The 20,797-nt window shown below is 33.8% G+C and overlaps 1 protein-coding gene across 1 annotated transcript; it reads right to left on the bottom strand.

The window, feature by feature from the left end:
* Nucleotides 1-245: 245 nt before the first annotated feature.
* On the bottom strand, nt 246-10,505 carry LOC148272629 (uncharacterized; the record flags this gene model as incomplete). Its single annotated transcript, XM_088239795.1, has 8 exons — nt 10,179-10,505; nt 9,905-10,092; nt 8,180-8,383; nt 6,204-6,327; nt 2,086-2,255; nt 1,861-2,003; nt 1,584-1,769; nt 246-389 (listed from the first exon to the last, which is right to left on the bottom strand). Coding segments are annotated over exons 1-8 (1,331 nt in total), but the record flags the coding sequence as incomplete, so codon positions are not given.
* Between the last annotated feature and the right edge of the window lie 10,292 nt (nt 10,506-20,797).

Raw genomic sequence — 20,797 nt, forward strand, 5'->3', positions numbered from 1 at the left:
TAAGCATACTTGAGTAAAAAAAAAACATGGTTAACAAGTTTTACATAATACAATTTATTATAATTAATTTAGTTTTCAGGAAGTGGTCTGTTATGTTCTTGTAGGCTTTAATCAGAGATCTGAGGGTTAAATCCCATCATGACCTAACTTAATTAGGTATCGACTTATGATTTAAAAATATATTTTAGGTATATCATAATTATTGATTGACAAACCAAATATTTTACATGTATGTAGGTACCTACCTTATTGGAAACTCTTTGATTTTGTTTTTTCCTATATCGATAGTGTGTACATTTTCACTAGCAGCAATTTCAAACACATCATTGGGAATGGCAGCTAGATCTTTTGCACAAATCATTAGAGACTGATTCTTACGCATTTCATATCTAAAATAAATACATGTGAATAAAAATACAAATTTTAAACTTATATTTTTTAAATAATCACCATCATCATTACCCTTTCCGCGCCATAATCTCGAAGCAGAACGCTGGAAAGATGGAATATCCGTAACAGATATCCACACTGTCATTAAAAGTAGCTATCACGCGCCATTGTTCTTGGAATTTGCAACAATGGGGATTGGAGTCATAAAGGTAATAAACCAAAATCAGTGATCGAACATCCCAATTCCATGACAAACAAAAACGATTTTTTTCCGAGTATCTTAGCCTTGTACATGACACGTAAGGCTACTAAATACAGGGGTTTAAATATATATAATAAAAAATACCCTTTCCGCGCCCAGTGGTGCATAGGGCACTGCATTGGTAAACCAAATGCAGCTTATTTAAATCATCTGTTGCATGAAAGTAAGGTGATCAGTCTTATACGTCAGGTGCCAGTTCAGAAACAATGAAATATTTCAGTTTAAACAACCTTAAAAATCAATATTTCACATCTACCCTGCCAGGAATCGAACCCAGAACGTCAAGAATGGTAGGCGAACATGCCAATTCATTCGGGATTTTCGCCCGAGAGCAGCCAAAGAGTCGAAAACTCGTCAATGGTTCTGTTTCACAAAATGAATACTAAAAGAATATTCATATGCAGACGTGGGCTCAAAATACAAATTGAGTGTGATTTCGTCTTACAATTGATATTTAGAAGTTAGTTTTAAAATTGTTAAAATAAATGTGCTAAAAAGGTTTATTTTATGAAATTCTTCTAATATCCAACATAAACGACCCAATACCATGTAAGTCCCGTAAATGTATAGATTTCTCAAATAGACTCTCCATGTCTAATTTAATATCTATGAATACTTAAAACAAGTTCATTATTTCACAGAATGACTTCTATAGTGAGGAGAATTTTTATTTTTTTTAATTCATAATAGTGAGGTTTATCTTCAAAAAGCTTTCTTATCAATTAAAAGTATGCAACATACTAGAAAAATATTACTCATACATAATATAAAAATACTTCGAATAAATGGACAAAACCTACTGACCACTATTTTACTAACTAACCTGTATACATAGGTACTACTTTTGAAGAAAAAACAAATAACAATTGTACGCAGATAAAAAAAAAACAGTTAAATATATAAAGCTGTCTAAACAATAATTTAAACTCACTTATCTGGCCACTTGAATTCGTTTGCTTTCGCTGCGTCAGGATCTTGTTCTTCCAGTGTCAGTTTATCGCGAAAATGTTTTATGACCTTTCCAGTACCCGAATTTGCCATGAGACTTTGGGTCAACTTATTACCTTTACATTGAAGATTCTGTAAATGACTTAGCAACCCTAAATTATCTGGTAAACTAAAAAAGAAAAATTTAACCGAATTGAACAATCACCCTAAAAATTATCAGATAATTTAAAATTAACATTTAGGGTTTTTCAAACACTTACGCAGAAAGGTTATTGTTTGTAATGTCAAATCGGATCAAATGTTGAAAGAGAGAAATATTTTCTGGAAGCTTTTCTATTTTATTGTCTCGGACATTTAACACTTTTAAGTGTTGTAATTGCTCACAAAAATCTTCTGTGATTTCCTACAAAAAATACATTCGTTAATGGAAGACAATACTATCTCTTTTTTTTGGTGTAGCAGATTAAAATTTGTTTCATTCTAACCTTAATTAAATTGTTGGCCATGTGAAGTTCTTTCAAAGCTGCGCATCCATAGAAATCTGGTAGAATAACTATATTATTATGATTACAATGTAATGTAACCATTCGTCTCAATTCGCCTAATGGTGGCAGAGCGATAAGCTCATTTTGTGTGACATCTAACTTCAGTAGATCTATTAAAGATTCAATACATTTTTTAAAAATAAGGAATGTACCAACGTTATTATTTATTTGAGCATAAAATACAAAACACTATATTACAAACAGAGGCCATCATATTTTAAAATTCTATTTTATTTTAGGTTACTGACATAAATATTTTTTAAAGTTAAGTACATACTCAAATTACAGTGATAAGCAATAAAGCAGAAGAAATCTGGAAGGAAAGAAAATAGTTGCCATAAGAAGTATAATTAAACAGAGATGATGCTTTATAAAACGATAGTTTGAAATTATGTTCTGAAAATAAGCACTGTCGCGTCAAAATTGCCATGCAATACGTGTAGTAGAGTAAAAAAAGATCAACTGTCTACGCCAGTTACACCTTTTTACGCTGCTTCACATTTATTGACTACAGGTTAAGTTCTGGAACCTAAGTTAAATGGAACACAAGAAGGGTGCTTAGTGCTGTAGCTAGTGTAAACATATATATAGCAATGCTATAAAACCAGAAATCATTTCATGGGAATCAGCCTTTTTTCGCTATAAAATATAAACACCAAATTCATTAACCTTTGTTCATATCAATGATAAGCAGAAATAAATATAATGTTTAACAGAATACAATGCATTGGGAAGGTGAAGGTGGATTAAAAAGAAATAAAGGGTGCAAGTTGAGGCATAGGCCTTAGTGCCCTATCAATGCAAAGTAAAACAATTATGAATGGATAAATAAGCTAAATGTTTACGTCACTAGGAAGAAAATTAAGGGAATTTAAATGTAGTACCAGCATAAATAAATAAAAGAAAACTGTTAAAAAGCGCAGTCATATCTATCAATAGGGGCATTATGCAATAATGCGTATGCTTATTGTAATTTTCATTGTTTGATTAGTACCTAAAGTAGCACAATAAGTATTTATGCAATTATATAAAAATATATTAACATACCTAAAATATGATGGCCTACTGTTATACTGCATAAAATCAAAGAAAATTTCTGAAGTAAGAGTAATTTCAAATGTTAAAAACAAAGACAAAAATTATATAATAATTCCATAAAAGAATGACGCATAAAAAATAATAATCACCATTTAAATGTCTGTAAGCTCTTTGATTTCATTGCAGAATATACAATTTTATAATGTCTACTACCGTTGTAATTAGTATTTTATTTAGAAAAAAAATAAACAGATCTAAGTAGGTATTTGAAACATATTTAAAAAAATAAACTTAAAAAAGTACAAAAGCAAATTTAAAAGTTTGTAAAGCATTGGGAAAAATAACACATTTGTAAGTATTTACTGTTATAATATACATACCACATTTAATACAAATAAATTTACAATATTAATACACAGTATTCACTTCCAAAATAAATAGGACTTAAAGCTTAGTAAAATGAAAGAAAAGAGCGGAAGGGTACTCAAATTAAGAATATTTTTCATTTGATTATTTAGTGGTTTCATAATTCTGAATACTTATTTTGATAATTTTGAGATAGCAAAAGCAAATACAAAATCCATAAAGCAAGAGATAGAACTATAATACATTTGAAATAATAAATCGTTAAGTTTTCATACTAGGTATATATAAAAATTATAAGAATAAGTGGTAAATCTGAAATATTAATAAATATAAGTAACTATAGGCTAACAACAGTTTGTTAAAAATATTTTAAGTAAATAATTGGTAAAGTTAGAGAAAGAAAACAAGCAAGTCAAAAACTATTTTGAGTATATAGGTAAGTACTACTGTATGTATGTTATTGAAGAAAATAATACTGTTTAGGTGTTTACTAAAAAAAAATATCACCAGGAAAAAACAACATTTAGTTTTTTTTTTTTAAATTTCATTTGCACCACAACAGGCCAGGAGGTCCAATTACAGTGGTGAATTACAGCGCAGAAAGGCCAGGTTTAAGAAAAATAACTTTTTTTGCGTTCTCACGGGAAATCGAACCCGAAACCTTCCGTGTGTGAGTCAAGCATCTTAACCACAACACCACGGAGACCCCCAATTAAGTTATAATTTAGTTTACTTGTGCCTATTAACCCTTTATACCATCACGAGATGGTTCTGTTTCGAACCATTTCAGTGCTTACAAAATAAATAAAATAAACACCAAAGTTCATTTTAAATCAATGTTACACCACATGTACACACCATTCAATGCAATAAAAGTACATTTTCTCATAAACAGATGATAGCATGATGATGTTGATAGCTAGAAAGTTCATTTGAGATTCACTCGCCATGAAACTGACAGGTATGTATATTGGAAATATTGAAAAAATCTATAAAAATATTTATGCATGCTATTTTCAACATATTTTGCGATTTGTTAAAATAAGCAAACAATTATTTTAAAGTATTTCATAATACCGACGTCATCGGAACTGAGCTGCCACTAGGGCCTTTAATACCTAGCCAGAATAGAAACCTCGGTGTATGTAAGTGAAATACTCCCCTCGATAAAGACTTATTTGATACCTTCGAGGGTGGTCTTCGCTTTACCGAGGCATAAAGAATTAGGTATAGATAAAGTAACAATTTAAAAAAACATATACTGCTTCATAATCATTATTTGTAATATCTGTGCATCGAATATGTTTCTTCCTGCACGGTCTACACCCTAATGCAGTCGGGTGGCGGGGGAAGGTAGTCCTCATACGTAGCGAGACGGAGGCAGATAGAGCGGGCGAACAGCGCGCTATCCCTCTCGCGACATGATTGTTTAGCTAACTGTAACAAGCTATTGGCCGGCCAGTATAGGCCGTGCGTATTTCCTGTGTATAAAAAGGTCGCAAGGCCCGATAATAAATCAGTCTCACTCTACTACTAGTGTTTGAATTACCTCTTCGCTCTACCCTCTGCCGATACCGACTACTCTACAAGACCTTTACCTGCCTTTGGATTCGACTACTGGACTTCTCACTCTACGGATCTCAACCGTGGCACTCTCTTCTGGATTAAAAGTCTTTTTAAGGACTACAATTTAAATCGGCTTTAACTGTAGTGAAAACAGTGTGCACTCAGTTCTTCAGGAATGGACAGCCTAGTAACGAGGTAAACCTGATAAACTCGCTGGTAGCGCGTCCGCTACATTTCATATTTAATATAATAATAATAATGTTTGGATAATTTATATAGCGCCATTTTTGTGAAAATCACCTCAAGGGCGCTGTACAATAAATAAATATCCCAACACGTCTTGCAGCTACAGAGCGCATGGACTTCTTTGACAATTGAGAATAGTTTGAGGAATTGTAACACGATGATACGCAAATGTCACATTCCAATTTCCTTGAATTTTGAAAAACTAAAAAATACATGTTTCACTATTTGCGGAAAGCTATGAGAACAGCTGTTATTTTTTTTGTTTTCAAGAAGTTGAGTTATAAAGGGTTAAGACACTTACAGCGAACTCCGCCAATAAGCATAATTATTTGTGTTAAAAGAAACATTGACAGCTGGTGCTGTGTTTATACAACCTATTTTTGAATAAAAATAAATACTTATTTGGATTTTTAAGATTAACTCAATATTCAATTTGACAGCCATTTTTAGTTAGCCATAAACAGCGGTGCTAAAAATGGCAATCAAGTTTTAGAAGAGCAGAAAGCGAACCTCAGACCTCTCATTAAGAGTTCGTAACACTGCCTTGGGACCACAACTTGACTCAAACTAATAAAATAAAACAACAAATAATCACAAAACATGATAATTAAGCATGTTTTTATGATTTCACTTTTCAGTCAGTAAACCTGGAAGTATTCATTTTACGACAGTTGATTTAAATAATATTAATTTAACTTATTAGGTATTGAAAATTATTGGGTAGAAAAGGTAATCTTACAATCTCAAGATGATGTTTTCTGGGAAGAAACCTTAAGCAGGATCACACATGTACAATCTAATTGCGTCCAAAACAATAAAGGTAAAAAATACACAAAACAAACCTCTCATGTTAACAATATCTGGGGGTAGCTCGGTTAGTTTGTTATGTGAGAGGTCAATCTCTGTTAGGCGAACCATGTAACCCATCCCAGGAGGTAGCCGAGTCAGATTATTGTGTGAAAGATCCTGTATCCACATACATAACGCTTAGTAAACAAATAACATTTAAATGCTCATCCAAATAGAAGATTTCATGCTTAATGGTGATAACCGCACAATCTTTCAATTTGTACACCTGATCATTTTTTGGAGGACAATAAGAGTGAGCTTTGAAATGTTAAGACTGTATTTTTTTTTTAATATTCGTTTATCTATCGAAGTTGTCATTTTGTGGTGGAGAACTATACATACATACAAATGAAGAATAAAAAAAAAAATTAATTACTTTGTTTCCGGCATGATGATTAATTTTTTTATTAGAAAAAAGAAATATTAACTTTAAATAACTCACTATTAGAAAATGGAAATCAAGTTGGGGTAGAGTGGGGTTTGAACCTCAGACCTTTAGCCCGTGACGTGAGTTTAAATGTATAACACGAAGCTCTGTAGCTCATTGAAAATATTAAATATTTCTACAAATCGATTACATATAGTGTGTCATGGAGGGGCATTAGAAAATAAAACTAGTCTTAATGGTCCCCATTTTTTCCTTGCGGTTTTACTCGAAGGACAAGTGGTACTTATTTAATTTGGGCTCTTAGTTTTGCCATTTGACATTTTTAAATTTTTTCCTATTTTGGTAAAAAGGCTCAAAGTTAGAAAGATGGATAAGTCAATAAAAATCAAACCTTCCAGATAGACTCCCATCAATCACAGTAAACAATTTTACATTTATGTAAAATATAATAGCACTGAATATATTTCTAGTTTGCAATAAAGGTCTCATAAACAAGTTATTTTTTTGTTTATTTTGGAAATCAGGCGTCGTTGATGAATCCCTTGTTTAGTTGGAATAAAAAACTTAAGTAAATTTTGATATTAATAAAAACATTATGAATTTAATAACTACTCCAAGGTACTATAACATAGTGATGTGATAGGTACTCATAATAATACATAATATCTAAACTTGTTCAATGTCCATGGCTATAAAAATAGGCACCTTGGACTAATTTTTAAGGTCATGATAAAAACCATTTGTACATTGGCGTAAATAACTATGAGAAAGATAATAACTATACATAATAAGTATAAAGTAATTGAGTAATGTATAATTTAAAAAAAAAAAAAAACAAAAAAAATACTAATGTAACGATGATATCGGTGCTCGGTTTGGAATATGGATTCAGAATATTAGTTAAAAGTATGCATTAGGAACAATTTTTTAACATTATTTAAGTAAGTACTATGGTTGATAAAGAATATCACTAACCCATCACCCTATAAGTTCTTAATTTCAATAAAGTAAGATATAAGTAAGTGCGTAGATTTTCACGGTCACTGTTATCGATATGTATATTTTTTGGGTAATCTCGAAGGTATTGGAAAGCAACGAATCCAATTTACACGAGATCACCCAAAATAGATACATAAAGATAAAGTGCTGAAAACCAAAAAAAATATTTACATTAACAGCATGAGAATAAGTAAATTAAATAAAATATATAAAAAATGGAGTAATATTTTTAAATTGGTGTACTTTCAAAAAATATATACATCAAGAACTATTCAACAACATGTTATGAAAGTCAAATTTAATTTATTGTACTTAAATAAAGTATCCAAGTTCATGTGTACAGTCCCGTAGTTTCTGATTTGTTTCACAATAATATAATCCTTATGTCAACTTTGTTCATGCAAAAACCATTTAATGATAAGTAATGCAAATTGCAATTTTTATCAAGAACAGTTTTAACACATCACAGTTATGAGTACTGCTCAATTGTTTAATATACCTTTGATATACCTTTGTTTTGCCTGAATGCTGACAAATACTTAAATGTTCAAAAAATCATAAAATAATAACGTGTAACATTACCAGCTTGTTCAGCATTACAAAATCCCCAATAGCAGGATCCAATATCTCCAGCATGTTGTGGGATATACTGAGATATTTCAACTCAACCAACTTATAGAACTCAATTGGCAAAGCTGACAACTTATTTCTGCTTAGATTAAGGGTTGTCAGTTTGACAAGTTCACCGATTTGTGGTGGGATAGAATGCAATGCATTATCTTGAGCCTGTAATTAAACCAAAAAATGTAAAGAAACATAACAAAACAAAAAACAGATAAGTACTTATAAGTATTATATGCCCGACCCACAAATTGGTATACAATGTTTGTTAGACTCATTATCATTAGGTAGTGTTAAACTCTCTTTTACACAAACCATTATTGGTACTTATTCAATTATGATAAGTAATTCGTACAAGTCAATATTTATTTATTTTTAAAACAATATTGAGGAAAAATCTTAAGATATTTTTTTTAAATGTAAGTACTGTGTGGGACATTTTTTTTACAACGGGTCAAGAAATCAATGACTTACAACGAATTATGGAATAGACCACCTAGGCTTGAAAATACTTTTAATATTAAAATACACCATTAATTTTAGTGATCTCACTGGGAATCAAAACCACATTTGAAGTGTGTAAGGCAAAAACAGAGTTCACTTGAGCACAATACAATAGACAGGACAACACTGTCCTGTTCCATCTCCGTGAACAGCCTTGAACGCGCAAGACTGGAAAGTGGGACAATTCGACCGTAATTCAAACGTGGAACGCTACAAAAATGGATACATGATGATGCATGCAGTAGTGGAGGTAAGCCATTGTCTTGCAGAGGTAGCCTGACAATGATTTGATGCATTGTCATGTTTTTATCCCTGTCATTGTCCTGTCTCAAATTTCTGTTCACTACCTTACTATTGTTTCACAACTCAACACAGGGCTTTTAGTGTCATATGAAATATTTTTATGTTTGAAAAAAAAATTTTAAATAGTTCTGAGTCCGTGTGAACTACATCTAAGTGTCATAGCTATTATACCACATTGTCAAACATAAAAACGGATAGTAGTTTAATAAAATTTGGACATGCGACAGTACTTGAGTAGGTAAGATGTTATTTTTTTTATGCATGAAGGAATAATAATGCAAAGAATTCGTATGTGCTTTGAATGAATGTAAAAAAAAAAAAAAAACAAATTGCAACAAACCCTATTTTTATGCAAAATATAGACACACATTTACAGTACCTGGCAGTAAATAAAATACATCAGGCTTAAGAATGAGACTGCCGACTTTGAAGAGCGTCGTCTCTGTCCCAAAAGTTCGGTATCTGTATGCATGTATGTATGTCAAAGACGATGATCTACAAAACCGCAGTTTGCCGACTATGCCGGCAGTCTTTTTCTTAAGCCCGATGTACTTTATTTAATGCCGGCTACTGTACACTTCAATTTATAATGCAATCATGCCAAAACATTATTAAGGTAACTTCATTAATTTAATTTAGCTTTAAAAATTATTGGTTGCATTTGAAGAATTATACGATACATTAAAAAAATAGTAAGTACTTCATAGTTTTTTAGAGTTAGAGCATTGCTCGTCACTGACAAACATGCAGTAATATAATAGTATCTTTAGAATTCTTAGATACACCAACATGTGGAACCGGCACATGAAATCCAATGTGACACAAATAATTTAACAAACAAAAGTTTAATTGCTCTAAGATATGCTTGGAATGACTTACCAACAGTGTTGTCAAATCAGGAAGATTGATAATTTCAGGTTGAAGAACTGTTATGGCGTTAGAGCTTATATCAACATAGCAGATAGGCACAGTGTCCCACCAAGCTTTTTCGCTGGATGAGCGGTTGAAATCCAGATTAATATCCTTCTCGATGGCTAATTCATTAAGTTTCCATACTTGATCAGGAACTTGAAAAACATTTAAGGTTAGAATGGCGCCACGTAAAATAATATAACACTAATACGCGTTTATTGACAATGAAATTGCACAATACCTCTCCCTAATCCTCTAGTAGACAGATTCAACTGGCCCGTTCGTTTAGCTGACCTTATCATTGAAGGTGTTAGTTCATTTTCGAGAGTTTTCTCGTTTTGCACTTGAAACAACGAAAATGTGCCGTTGTGGGAATGGCGTTTAGGAGTAATCACTTTCTTTTTTGCAGACATTTTTCACTGTTTAAAGAATAAATACAAGATTTAAGGTAAAGAAAACATTCAATTGTCAATTAGAGCACGCCATTTTAACACAACACAAAACACTACTGACGTAACTGACCTTGCGCTCATTTGACACAACATAATGAACACACAACATTGAATGTAACTTAGTCGGTAAAACAGACATCTGTTTTTTCGTTCGGTAGGTTGCGGGCGTTGCGGTTGAATTGCAAGAATAACTCGAAATAAGTTTTTTGTACACGTTATTAAATTTCATAGAGCCCCAAGTTTTTCATATAAAACGCATCCAGATTCAGAACTGATTTATTCGATTAAACCTATTGATTGATATGTTACTCGTAAACTTAACGAATTGCTAGATAGATAACAAGAGGCATTGTAATATTTTTATTGATCAAACATAAGTCAAAATAAAAAGGGTCAATAATAGATTTTTACATAGGATAGCACTCTCAATACAAACAGAGTTATTATTGGTTGTAATCAATAAGTGGGTAGATAAGCCTGTCCATTGTATAGATTTTGTAGTGATATTTTATTTTACACCGAAGTAAGCACCTAGGTACGTATTATTTATTATGGGTGTGTGAATGATAATTATTATTAGGTAGGTAACGAATTTTACTTTTTTTGTTTGTGTCAGATAAAAAAAGTTTTTGATTTTTTTATTTATTTAAAGTTTTAAGATATTTAATGAGGAACTTCAGCCCTTGCATACAAATTCAGAAAATGGATACAAAAAATGTTTTCGTGTGCGGGGTAAAAATTAAAACATTAAATTCTACGGCAAAATTTCTTGAAAATGTACAAAAAAAATAATAGAAACACTACTTTGAATGACGTCACTGGTTCATATGAATCAACCTAAGATATGACAGTTTTGGAAGGTTTCCGGTCTGCTTGCCGTTTCTGGACCAATGGGAAGAACTAAATGAGAATAAGCGGAAAACGCCCAGAGTTGTTTCAGAAATGCAAAATTTTATAAAATCGTAGCGCTGATAATACGATAAATAAAAATATATAAAAAAATGGCTTAGTGTAATAGTCTATTAAGCGTTACTTAAAACACTTAATTAGGTTGAATTGATCAAACCTTATTCGTTTTTTTTATGTTTTTTAAACAGTTTTATACAACTTTTGACATTTAATTATTTGTGTTACCATTATATGAAGCAAAGTGTCGTCGTATTAAAAAAATAAAAATCCCAAAATTAACCACTCTCTAGAGCAGTGTTTCCCAGCCTTCTGTATGCCATGCCCCATCGTAGTCTTTTCAAAAGTCAGATGCCCCCCCGGCATCTTTTTTAATTAAACAGCAGGTAAATTTTTAAATCATATTGTAATATGTTTGTAAACATATGAACCACTAATGAAATGATATAAAACCTATTTCTAATACAAATATTATAAGTGAAATTATTACAAAACACAAATTGAAAATGTTATTAAATAGAGCTGGAAAAATTATTTCTTTTAAATCAGAAAATCGTTCTTTAAAGTCAGTTAATAAAGTGTGCAGATGTTCAAAAATAAAAAGTTGAGCATTATTAGTCACTTTACAAGTACAATTTGGTGTATATTTCAATTTTGTACATCTCAGGCATTTTTTTGTATGACCGGTGAGTATTCCCCTTTATATGTGGAATGCCGACGTGTCTTATCTCTGAAGCGTGGTGCCCCACCTCTGAAGCGTTATGCCCCACCGGTGGGGCGTACGCCCCACCGGTGGGGCATAACGCTTCAGAAACACTGCTCTAAACACTGAACACTTGGGAAACACTGCTCTAGAGGGTAGAGAAGATTCAGAATAACACCACAAGAGTGCTATTCTGAATCTTGTACATTGTTATTATTAGAGCGCACACAAAAATGTGTTTATGTTTGCCCTATTTCAAGATTAAAAAAAAAAAATAACTATCCTTATGGGGTACTATTTTTAATATTCTCTTCCTCCTAGAGAGTGGTTAATTTTTATTTTTTGCATGCGACTACAATTAGTTTCATTTTTGATCACCATGGTTATTATTCAAATACTGCATTTAAGTGAGTACGCTCTTATGCGTGTACCTTTGGATAAAAACGTACCTTTTTTGAAAATTGGTATAAAATAAAATATGTGACAATTCTAGCATTTCACAAATTGGCAAGCAAGAGGCAATAATATTGTAAATCTGAAACGGGAAAAAAAGAACGATGTATGTTAATATACGAGAAAAAAAAACAAACACGAAAAACAAATTCGTCCAAAGGTACACCACTTACCCTACAGTACCTTCAACTATCATATTTTTGCATTATTTTTCATGCGATAACTTTTCACGACTGAAGTATCAAAACTAGTACAAATATTAAATAACTCAAGTTAGATGCATGTGAGGAAAAATTCGTAATTGTTTTATTTTATTTTTTATTTATTTACTTATGGGTTGTTTATTACACATTATTTGAGACATAAGTCCTAACTCTATGGGTTTAAAAATCCTGTGTTGAGTTGGAACGAGCAATTGGTTGACACAGATGCATGAGTATATCATCACAAATATGATATAAGATCAGAAACATAACAATAATAAAAAATAAAAAATATACGTCACATCAATGTGGTAAACAGTAAACTCAAACATTCAGAAAAGTTAGTTAGTAGTTAGCTTAGTTTCACATTAGTTTCTAAACCAGTTTAGAATTTACATTCGTCATCGGCTATATTGCATGCATTAGCGAAGTCATGATTCGTAAATTAATTATATAATAAAAGACATTGGCCATAGATACGATAAGTGAATGCATCCAAACATGTTTACTGGCTTAGTAAAGTAAAAAAAGTATAAAAAACATTACCTACCGGTGCTGAAATAAAGAAATAGGTGGTATTTTTTTATTTAAAAAAGAGGAAGAACCCGCTAAGCCTTTATTTTGAGGCTTGTCAGCAGATGGGATAAAGGGGATATGGAAGATGGTAATTAAAAATACACCACAACACCCAGAAAAATTGAGAAAAAAAATTTTTCTTGACGGGAATCGAACCCGCGACGCCATGCCAGTTTCACAGTTGGCCGTCTAACCAATTGCGCCACGGCGCCTGTAATAAATGTATAAATAAATTATCTATCGGAATATGGAGGGCTTAGGCATTTACAGGACTTGTGACCTGTTATTGTCAGTGATCTAATCCAACTAATAACAGATCACAAGCTCGATAAATAAAACCCGATTTCCAAATAGCCCCCTCAACTAATCTCTTTTGAAATATCGACCAAACAATCTCCCTAGTCGATTAAATTTTAATTACGTAATGTAAATTTTATTAACTCCATTGAGTGCCATTGCACTTTTTTAGTATAGCTAAGTAAAAATATGTGTTAATAAATAATAAATGATATTAAAAACACATTATACCAAGAAACAAGGATTCATTGCAATATTATATTTTATTATTTTCTTCACTAGCGTCAAAAGACCTAGCGATATCGACGTTTTCTTTTGCTGACTTGAGAATGTAAGCATTCGCAAGCGTAAGGAAATTTCGTCAATTGTATCCTAAGATTTTGTAAATTTTGCATAAAATTATGTAACGAATTGCAGCAGAGAGGGATAACATTTTAGAGAAGGCCAATGACAGGTCGTGAGTCCCGTAAATGACTTAAATTCTATGTTTCGTAATTCCATCTTTAATGAATCCCGGCGAAATCCAGTCTTTTGTCAACATTTCGATAAACTCAAAATATTGTAACAAAATTACGTAATTTAAAATTGTATGCATAATTTTTTTTTTTCGAAAATCAGTGGAAGAATTCAAAATTGCTTATATAATTTGGATGTAAAATTTTGTAAGCTTAATAGTATTTCAGTACAAAATACTGCAAGCTAAGAGATTTTCAGTGTAAAATTGCGTAAACTGAGATTTTAAGTTAGAAATTCTGTTAACGATTTGAATTGACAACGTTTTTAACACTTTTCAATAAATAAATTTTATGGATAACGCCCGTATTCAGAGACAAAACTTAACGTGAGAATAGTACATTCTAGTATCATCATCTTCAAATAATTCTTTGCAAATTGTAAGAGTACAGTGAGGTGAGGAAAGTATATACATTCGAAAGTACAAATAACTTGAAGGCGATAACAGTTAGATGTACTTTCCTCACCTTGAGTTTTGTATTTAGATACGGTCACAAATAAATAAATCTCGGGCATAAATAAATAAACCGCAGTGTTTATCTTCTTCTTCTTTTCCACATCCGCTCCTAAGTGGAGCATGTGAACATCACTATTTGCCTCCAGGAGACCCTATCGCCAGTCAGCATTTTCGCCTCTTCCCACGTCAATCCAGCGCCCCTTAATTTCACCGAATAAAGTCGAAAGATCGTCATCGACGGCCTTCCAGGACGACGTGAGCCCGCAGGTTTAAAAAAGAGGCAACTTGGGTTTGGGTTCTCCCGAGGCATGCACAGCACGTGTCCAGGCCAGGTCCACCGCCGCATCCTTAAGACGCTCATTATAGGAGGCTGCTGCGCCTGTTCTCGGACTTCAATGTTAGTTGTATAATCGAACCACCTTACACCTAATGCTCTTCTCAAGCACTTACTTTCAAAACTCAGAAGTTTGGTGTTTTGAGCGTTGGAAAGGTGCGAAAATTCGCACCCATATAGGAGTTTTTTATATTTTTATTTTTTTATATGGGAGTTGCAGTATTATTTACCTTGCTTATAATATACAAGGTTTATATATCAAAGGGTGGATTTTCTGCAATTAAATTTCTTTAAATGTATCTAAACTGTTAGGATCAGGAAGGATATACTTATGTGGACCAATCGGGAACTTCTCAGCATTTGCTCATGTGGAGAGGAAACCACTTAAAACTCTTCAGGAGAAGCCGGCCTGTTGGCAGTAGTCAACAGGCCTTCCATTCCATTAGAGGAGTGTTCGGCATTTTCTTCCCTACTTTGGTTTATTTTACCAATTGCATGCACTATATTGACCATGTATGATACTACCTCTCGTGTGAGTTCTTTATTACCTATCACCGATGGGATGTTGCGTAAATCCTCACCCAGGCTTCTGTTTCGTGCCTCCAGCTGTTGCTTTTGAAAGCTGAAAAATGGGCAATGCATCAACAGGTGAGGGACATCTTGAGAAGTTTCTTCGTCACATGGGCAGCTGTCTATCTTGGAGAGCTTGAAGCGATGCAGGTAGCTCATGAACCCACCATGACCCGTAAGTATCTGGGTGAGCACGTAGCCAGCATTTTGCATTCTCCTAAAATCATAGGCATGGAAAATGGTAGGGAAAAACATTTTAGTAATACTTCCGGCAGTCTCACTCAAATAACGATCGTTCCAGAGTTGAAGGGTCCTGCTTCTTGTCGGTGAAATCAGGGGCTGTCTTCTTGAGCGTAACCTCCCGAGCCTTTTCGTCAGCCTTTTCATTGCCAAGGATTCCGCAGTGTCCCCGTATCCAGCCAGCCAATGTACACGTCCTGTTGTCTGCACCGTAACTTCTGGATATCTGTTCTGATGTCCATTACAATAGGGTTGACCGAATTTCGGTCTGTTATTGCATGGACGCCAGATTTGCAATCTGTCAGGATCGTTATTTTCTTCCATCTATTTGGTGGTTTCTTCAAAACATAGACCAGGGCTTCTCTGATCGCAAAGAGTTCCGCCTGAAACACGAAGCAGAAATCGCCGAGTTTTAACTCTTTCTCGACGGCAGCTCTCTGACGCCACCGTAAAGTACAAAAGCTGCATCCACTTTGGCGTCCAAGAGACTGCCATTTGTGTAGATTCTCAACTCTTCATGCACCGTCCTAGGCAGAACCTGATCATCGTAGCCGTGATTTATCGGATAGCGCTCCGCTGGATGAGGAAGTGAGAAATAGTCTCCCACTCCCTGGTAAAATCTGTCCTGCGGCAAGTCTTGCAAGGTGAGGCTCTTCTTCACTTCATATGCTTCTGCAAGCTCCCTGATCCTCAGATCGAGTGGCATGAATCCACTCAGAACCTGTGCTGATACCAAGGAGATTGTTCTGTATCCCTTGCATGACCTGATGGCTATTTGTCGTTGGATGAATTTCAATTTCTTCCGGTTGAATTTCCTGTTGACCGCGTTGAACCACTCGCTTGAGGCGTACGTAATCAGAGGCTCTACAGCACCTACGTATATTTGCTGCATAACCTCCGGCGACGCACCCTATGTGAGTTTGGCGGCTCTCACGAGTTTGTTTGTAATGCCTGCGGCTTTTTTACAAACACTGTCAACGTGTTTGGACCAATTAAAGTTACGATCTATGGTAAGACCCAACACCTTAAAGTGGTCCACGTAATTCAACTGGACTCCGTTCATGTGAATGGTTGGCTGGCGGTCCTTTCTTCTGGTTATAAACATCGCGTTGGTTTTGTCTTCGGCAAATTGGAGTTTCGCTTCAGAGCCCCATGTTGTTATAATCTTCAGCGCATTGGTTGTCATCCTCTCAAGTTATGATGTATTGTCTGCCACAGCAGTCAAGAGAATGTCGTCCGCGAATGCCTTCAGTTCGACTCCCGCACCCAAGTCTTTCTGGAGTACATCATCTAAGATGTAATTCCAGAAGCTCGGTCCGCAGGATGATCCCTGAACACATCCCTTGGACGTCACTTTTTCAAGGGTGGCATCAAAGTGTGACAATACAACTTTCCTTTGTTGATGATAGCTCTTCACTAGCAAGAACAAGTTTCGAGGGCACTTCTTACTACTCAGTTGGCACATTAAAAATGGTCATCAAGCGTTATCAAAGGCTCCTCTTATGTCGAACGAGATCGCTACGATCATTTTTTTGTCTTGCAGTGCAGTCCTGATTACCTTGACTGATGCATTAAGAGCGTCTTCTGTTGATTTCTGGGGTGTAAATCCGTTTTGCTTCTGACTTAACTTACCTTTGTGATGAAAATGTCAGTTAATCCGATTGATCATAATTTTTTCAAGTATTTTACCAAATACCGAGATGAGTCCGATCGGTCTGTAGGACTTGATGTCTTGAAGGTCATCCTTTCCCGGTTTGGGTATGACAATGATCCTCGCCATTTTCCGTTGAGCTGGAAAATGGCTCACTCTGAGACATGCATTATACAAACCCAGTACCAGCGACCTGTTCACGTTGAAGAAGTGAAGGCAGATGTCCGCGGTGAAATGGTCTTCACCGGGCGCCTTTTCCGGATTAATATTTGATATTATATCGTCAATCTCCTCCACCGTAAATATTGGGTCAGTTTCTGTGTAGGGTATGATTTCTGCCATCCGCCTGATGTCGATTTGCTCACGAGTCTCTTGCTGTGTATTGTCGTCCGGAAAAAACCTCTCCATTAAGCCAGCGCTTTTCTTAGCCGAAGCTAAGTCTAAGTATTCGCTACCATACTTTAGCGTCGCTAATGCAGTGGTCTTTTTCCGGTTGACCAGCACTCTGCGAATTGCAGACCAGGTGATTTCTCTGTTCTGAGAGCCGCAGTAATTCTTCCCATACCCATATAGAAGTACTGGCATTAAACAAGAGTTGAACAATCGGCATTTCGTTTTGACCGAGTATAGACTAAAGTTCCAGACAACACGCATCATATTAAAAGTTGCAGTGTTTATAACCTGATGACATACTAAAATAAAAAGAATGCAAAATACACTTATTAATTTTGAAAAAACATAAACTCTGCAAAAACTGTCATAATATTATAAGCTAATCCCCTGTGACTTATATTGATTAGTAACGAAATGGTTCCTTTTTCTTTTTTTTAATAATGTGCGGCAGCATATTTTGGTACCTTCTTCACTTTTACTCGTACCTAAATAGTCACAGGAGATTCCAGGAAAACGTGACACCCCAAGCAATTTTCCTTACATCACTAAAGGGAGTTTTTCAAACAATGAAACGTTTTACGATTTCGTGTATATTTTTTACGAAACAAGTCAAGAAAGTGTAAAGGAAAATATGAATAAAAATCTCCATGTTTTGGCATTGTGGCTGCTGAATTTGAAATTTTCCCAAAGGGCATTATTGTTTTATTCAAATTAACCAAGTTTTTTGAGTCGTAATCATGTTTAATTATAGATAATCGAGATATGTTGTGATATGCCCAAAGTTGTAAGAAGATGCACGGGAAAAATGCATGCTTATATTTAAAACAACAAATAAAGGAAATTATTCCGGACTGCGTACACCATTAAGAGTGCGCAGTTCAGTGGGACGGGACTATCACTTGCGTCTTCTTACGATGTTCGGGCTTTTACGAATTTCATATAATTGGTAATGGCAAATTTTTCTTATTGGTTGAGTTTTAAAATACAGATGTTGAAACAGAGACAGAATGGTGAATGTTACATAGTGTATGAAGTGGTCATTTCGACTAGCCAATGACACTGCACCTCAGTTGCGATTTGTTTATTTTAAAAACTAACTAGGGTGTAAACTCTAGTCCTAGTCTGCAAATATTTGAACGAACTGAAAATACTGTTTTGAGGTAGGTATTAATAAAATTTAATCAAAAAAATACTTTTTGCTCGATCATTTACTTTTTCTTTCGATAACAAATACCTAAGAAGTGTCAATTTATTTATTTAATGGTGTATTTTTCATTACCTCCTTCTAAATCTCCTTTATCCCACCTGCTGACAAGTCTCGAAATAGAGGCTTAGAGGGTTATTCCTTTAAAAATAAAAATAAAAATTTAAAAAAAGAAAGGAGGGAATGCTGATCTGGGGTAACTCCGCATGGATCTGCTGACGTTTAAAAAAAAACCTTGCTTACGTGAGAGTAACAAACAGTTTTCATTAAGATTATTCAACAATGTGTACTCACACAAGCGAAGTTTAAATGTTTACTTGTTTTACCGATAAGCACTTACACATAAACACACGCTTTTTAAACATTATAATGCACCGCGTAGGTATTCGGTTTTTTGACACAATATCTGTAGATGGGGGATCACATGCATTAAACATATAGATCATGGGTAGTTAAAGTTTTGACCACTACGGGTGACCCGGGCCCCGATTACAATGCGAAGTTAACTGAGTTATCTTCGACTGTCGATAAAGAAAAAATCGATATTTTTGTACAAAAATTAATATATTTGCATAATCAACGAAAGTATCTTCGTCGGTAACCTATAATTGAACGTGTTTAGAAAAAAAATTGGTATGCATATTCTGCTTTTCAGACAGAAAACTTAATTTTACTTTGTAGATACAATGGAAGATAAATATTAACCCATTGTTATCAGAGCCCTAAGCCTGTATTAAAATGAAAAGTTAACATTTATCTTCAATTATCTCAACAAAGTAGAATTAAGTTTTCGGCTTAAAAATTTTATACGATTATGCGTTTACATTTTTTTAAACATTTTTAATTACATATTACCAACGAAGATACCTTATATTTTTATACAAAAACACATTTTCGTACATAAATATCGATTTTACTTTATACCGTCTCGGTATTTACCGATGAAGATAACGTTTGTAATCGCGGCTCTACTTTTGAAATTTTAGGCATCGGTTTAATAACACTGAAAGTAGTAATTTAAAGACAAAAACATTATGAAATTTAAAATTTACCTTGATAATACTATGACGAATAATAATAAATAATAATAAAGCGGGTGATAGGAAGTAATGGAGACTTTTGCAAGAGGCCTTTACCCAGCAGAGGAGGGAATAAAGCTGAAAAAGAAGAAGAAAAAATCAAAGAACATCTCAATCTTAAGTTATTTTGATAACCGCAATTGATGATAACTTTACACATAAATAAAAATATAATGTGAATAAAAAGAGATTTTTTTATTATAGTTTTATTAACGCAGGTAATATGATTATTACTTGAAATATACTATAAATAAAACACTTTGTGCAAATATATATACCACACAGTCAAACATGGGATTAATAATATAGATAGACATGAATTAAATATAAACATACATACCTAGTGTTTACTGCTGTCTTAGCATTTTGTAGTTTAACTCTGTATTTTAAGTCTTCTTTGTATATTTCTCAGATGTAAAAAAAAAAGTTTGTTGTTAAGTGTCCTCGGCACGGGTAAACCCAATAAGGTCACATCAGTATTATTATTGTTTATGATGTGAAAAAAATGATTAAATATTAATAAGTTAGGACATAACTAGTTTCAGAAGTACCCACCGTGAAAGTGTGCAAATAAATCGTTTTGTGGTCTTGTGGCTGGCATTGTGGACTCACGGATTAAAAGTAGAAGGTTCGCACTCCGCTCTACCACAGCTTGATTCCAATTTTCTAATAGTGAGTTATTTACAACTCGTTAAATATGGCCACTAAAATAGAAATATTAGGGTAAATCGTAAGAACCCAAAGTTTCTTTCAAAAAAGAAAAAATAAGTTTTTCGACCTATCAGGCAGGTAGGCGACTAGAAATGGAAACGCGGTCGATGCTTTGACC

The sequence above is a fragment of the Micrasema longulum genome, unplaced genomic scaffold, assembly GCF_059751315.1.
Source record: "Micrasema longulum isolate JH-2025_06_02 unplaced genomic scaffold, ASM5975131v1 h1tg002265l, whole genome shotgun sequence".
Taxonomy (NCBI): domain Eukaryota; kingdom Metazoa; phylum Arthropoda; class Insecta; order Trichoptera; family Brachycentridae; genus Micrasema; species Micrasema longulum.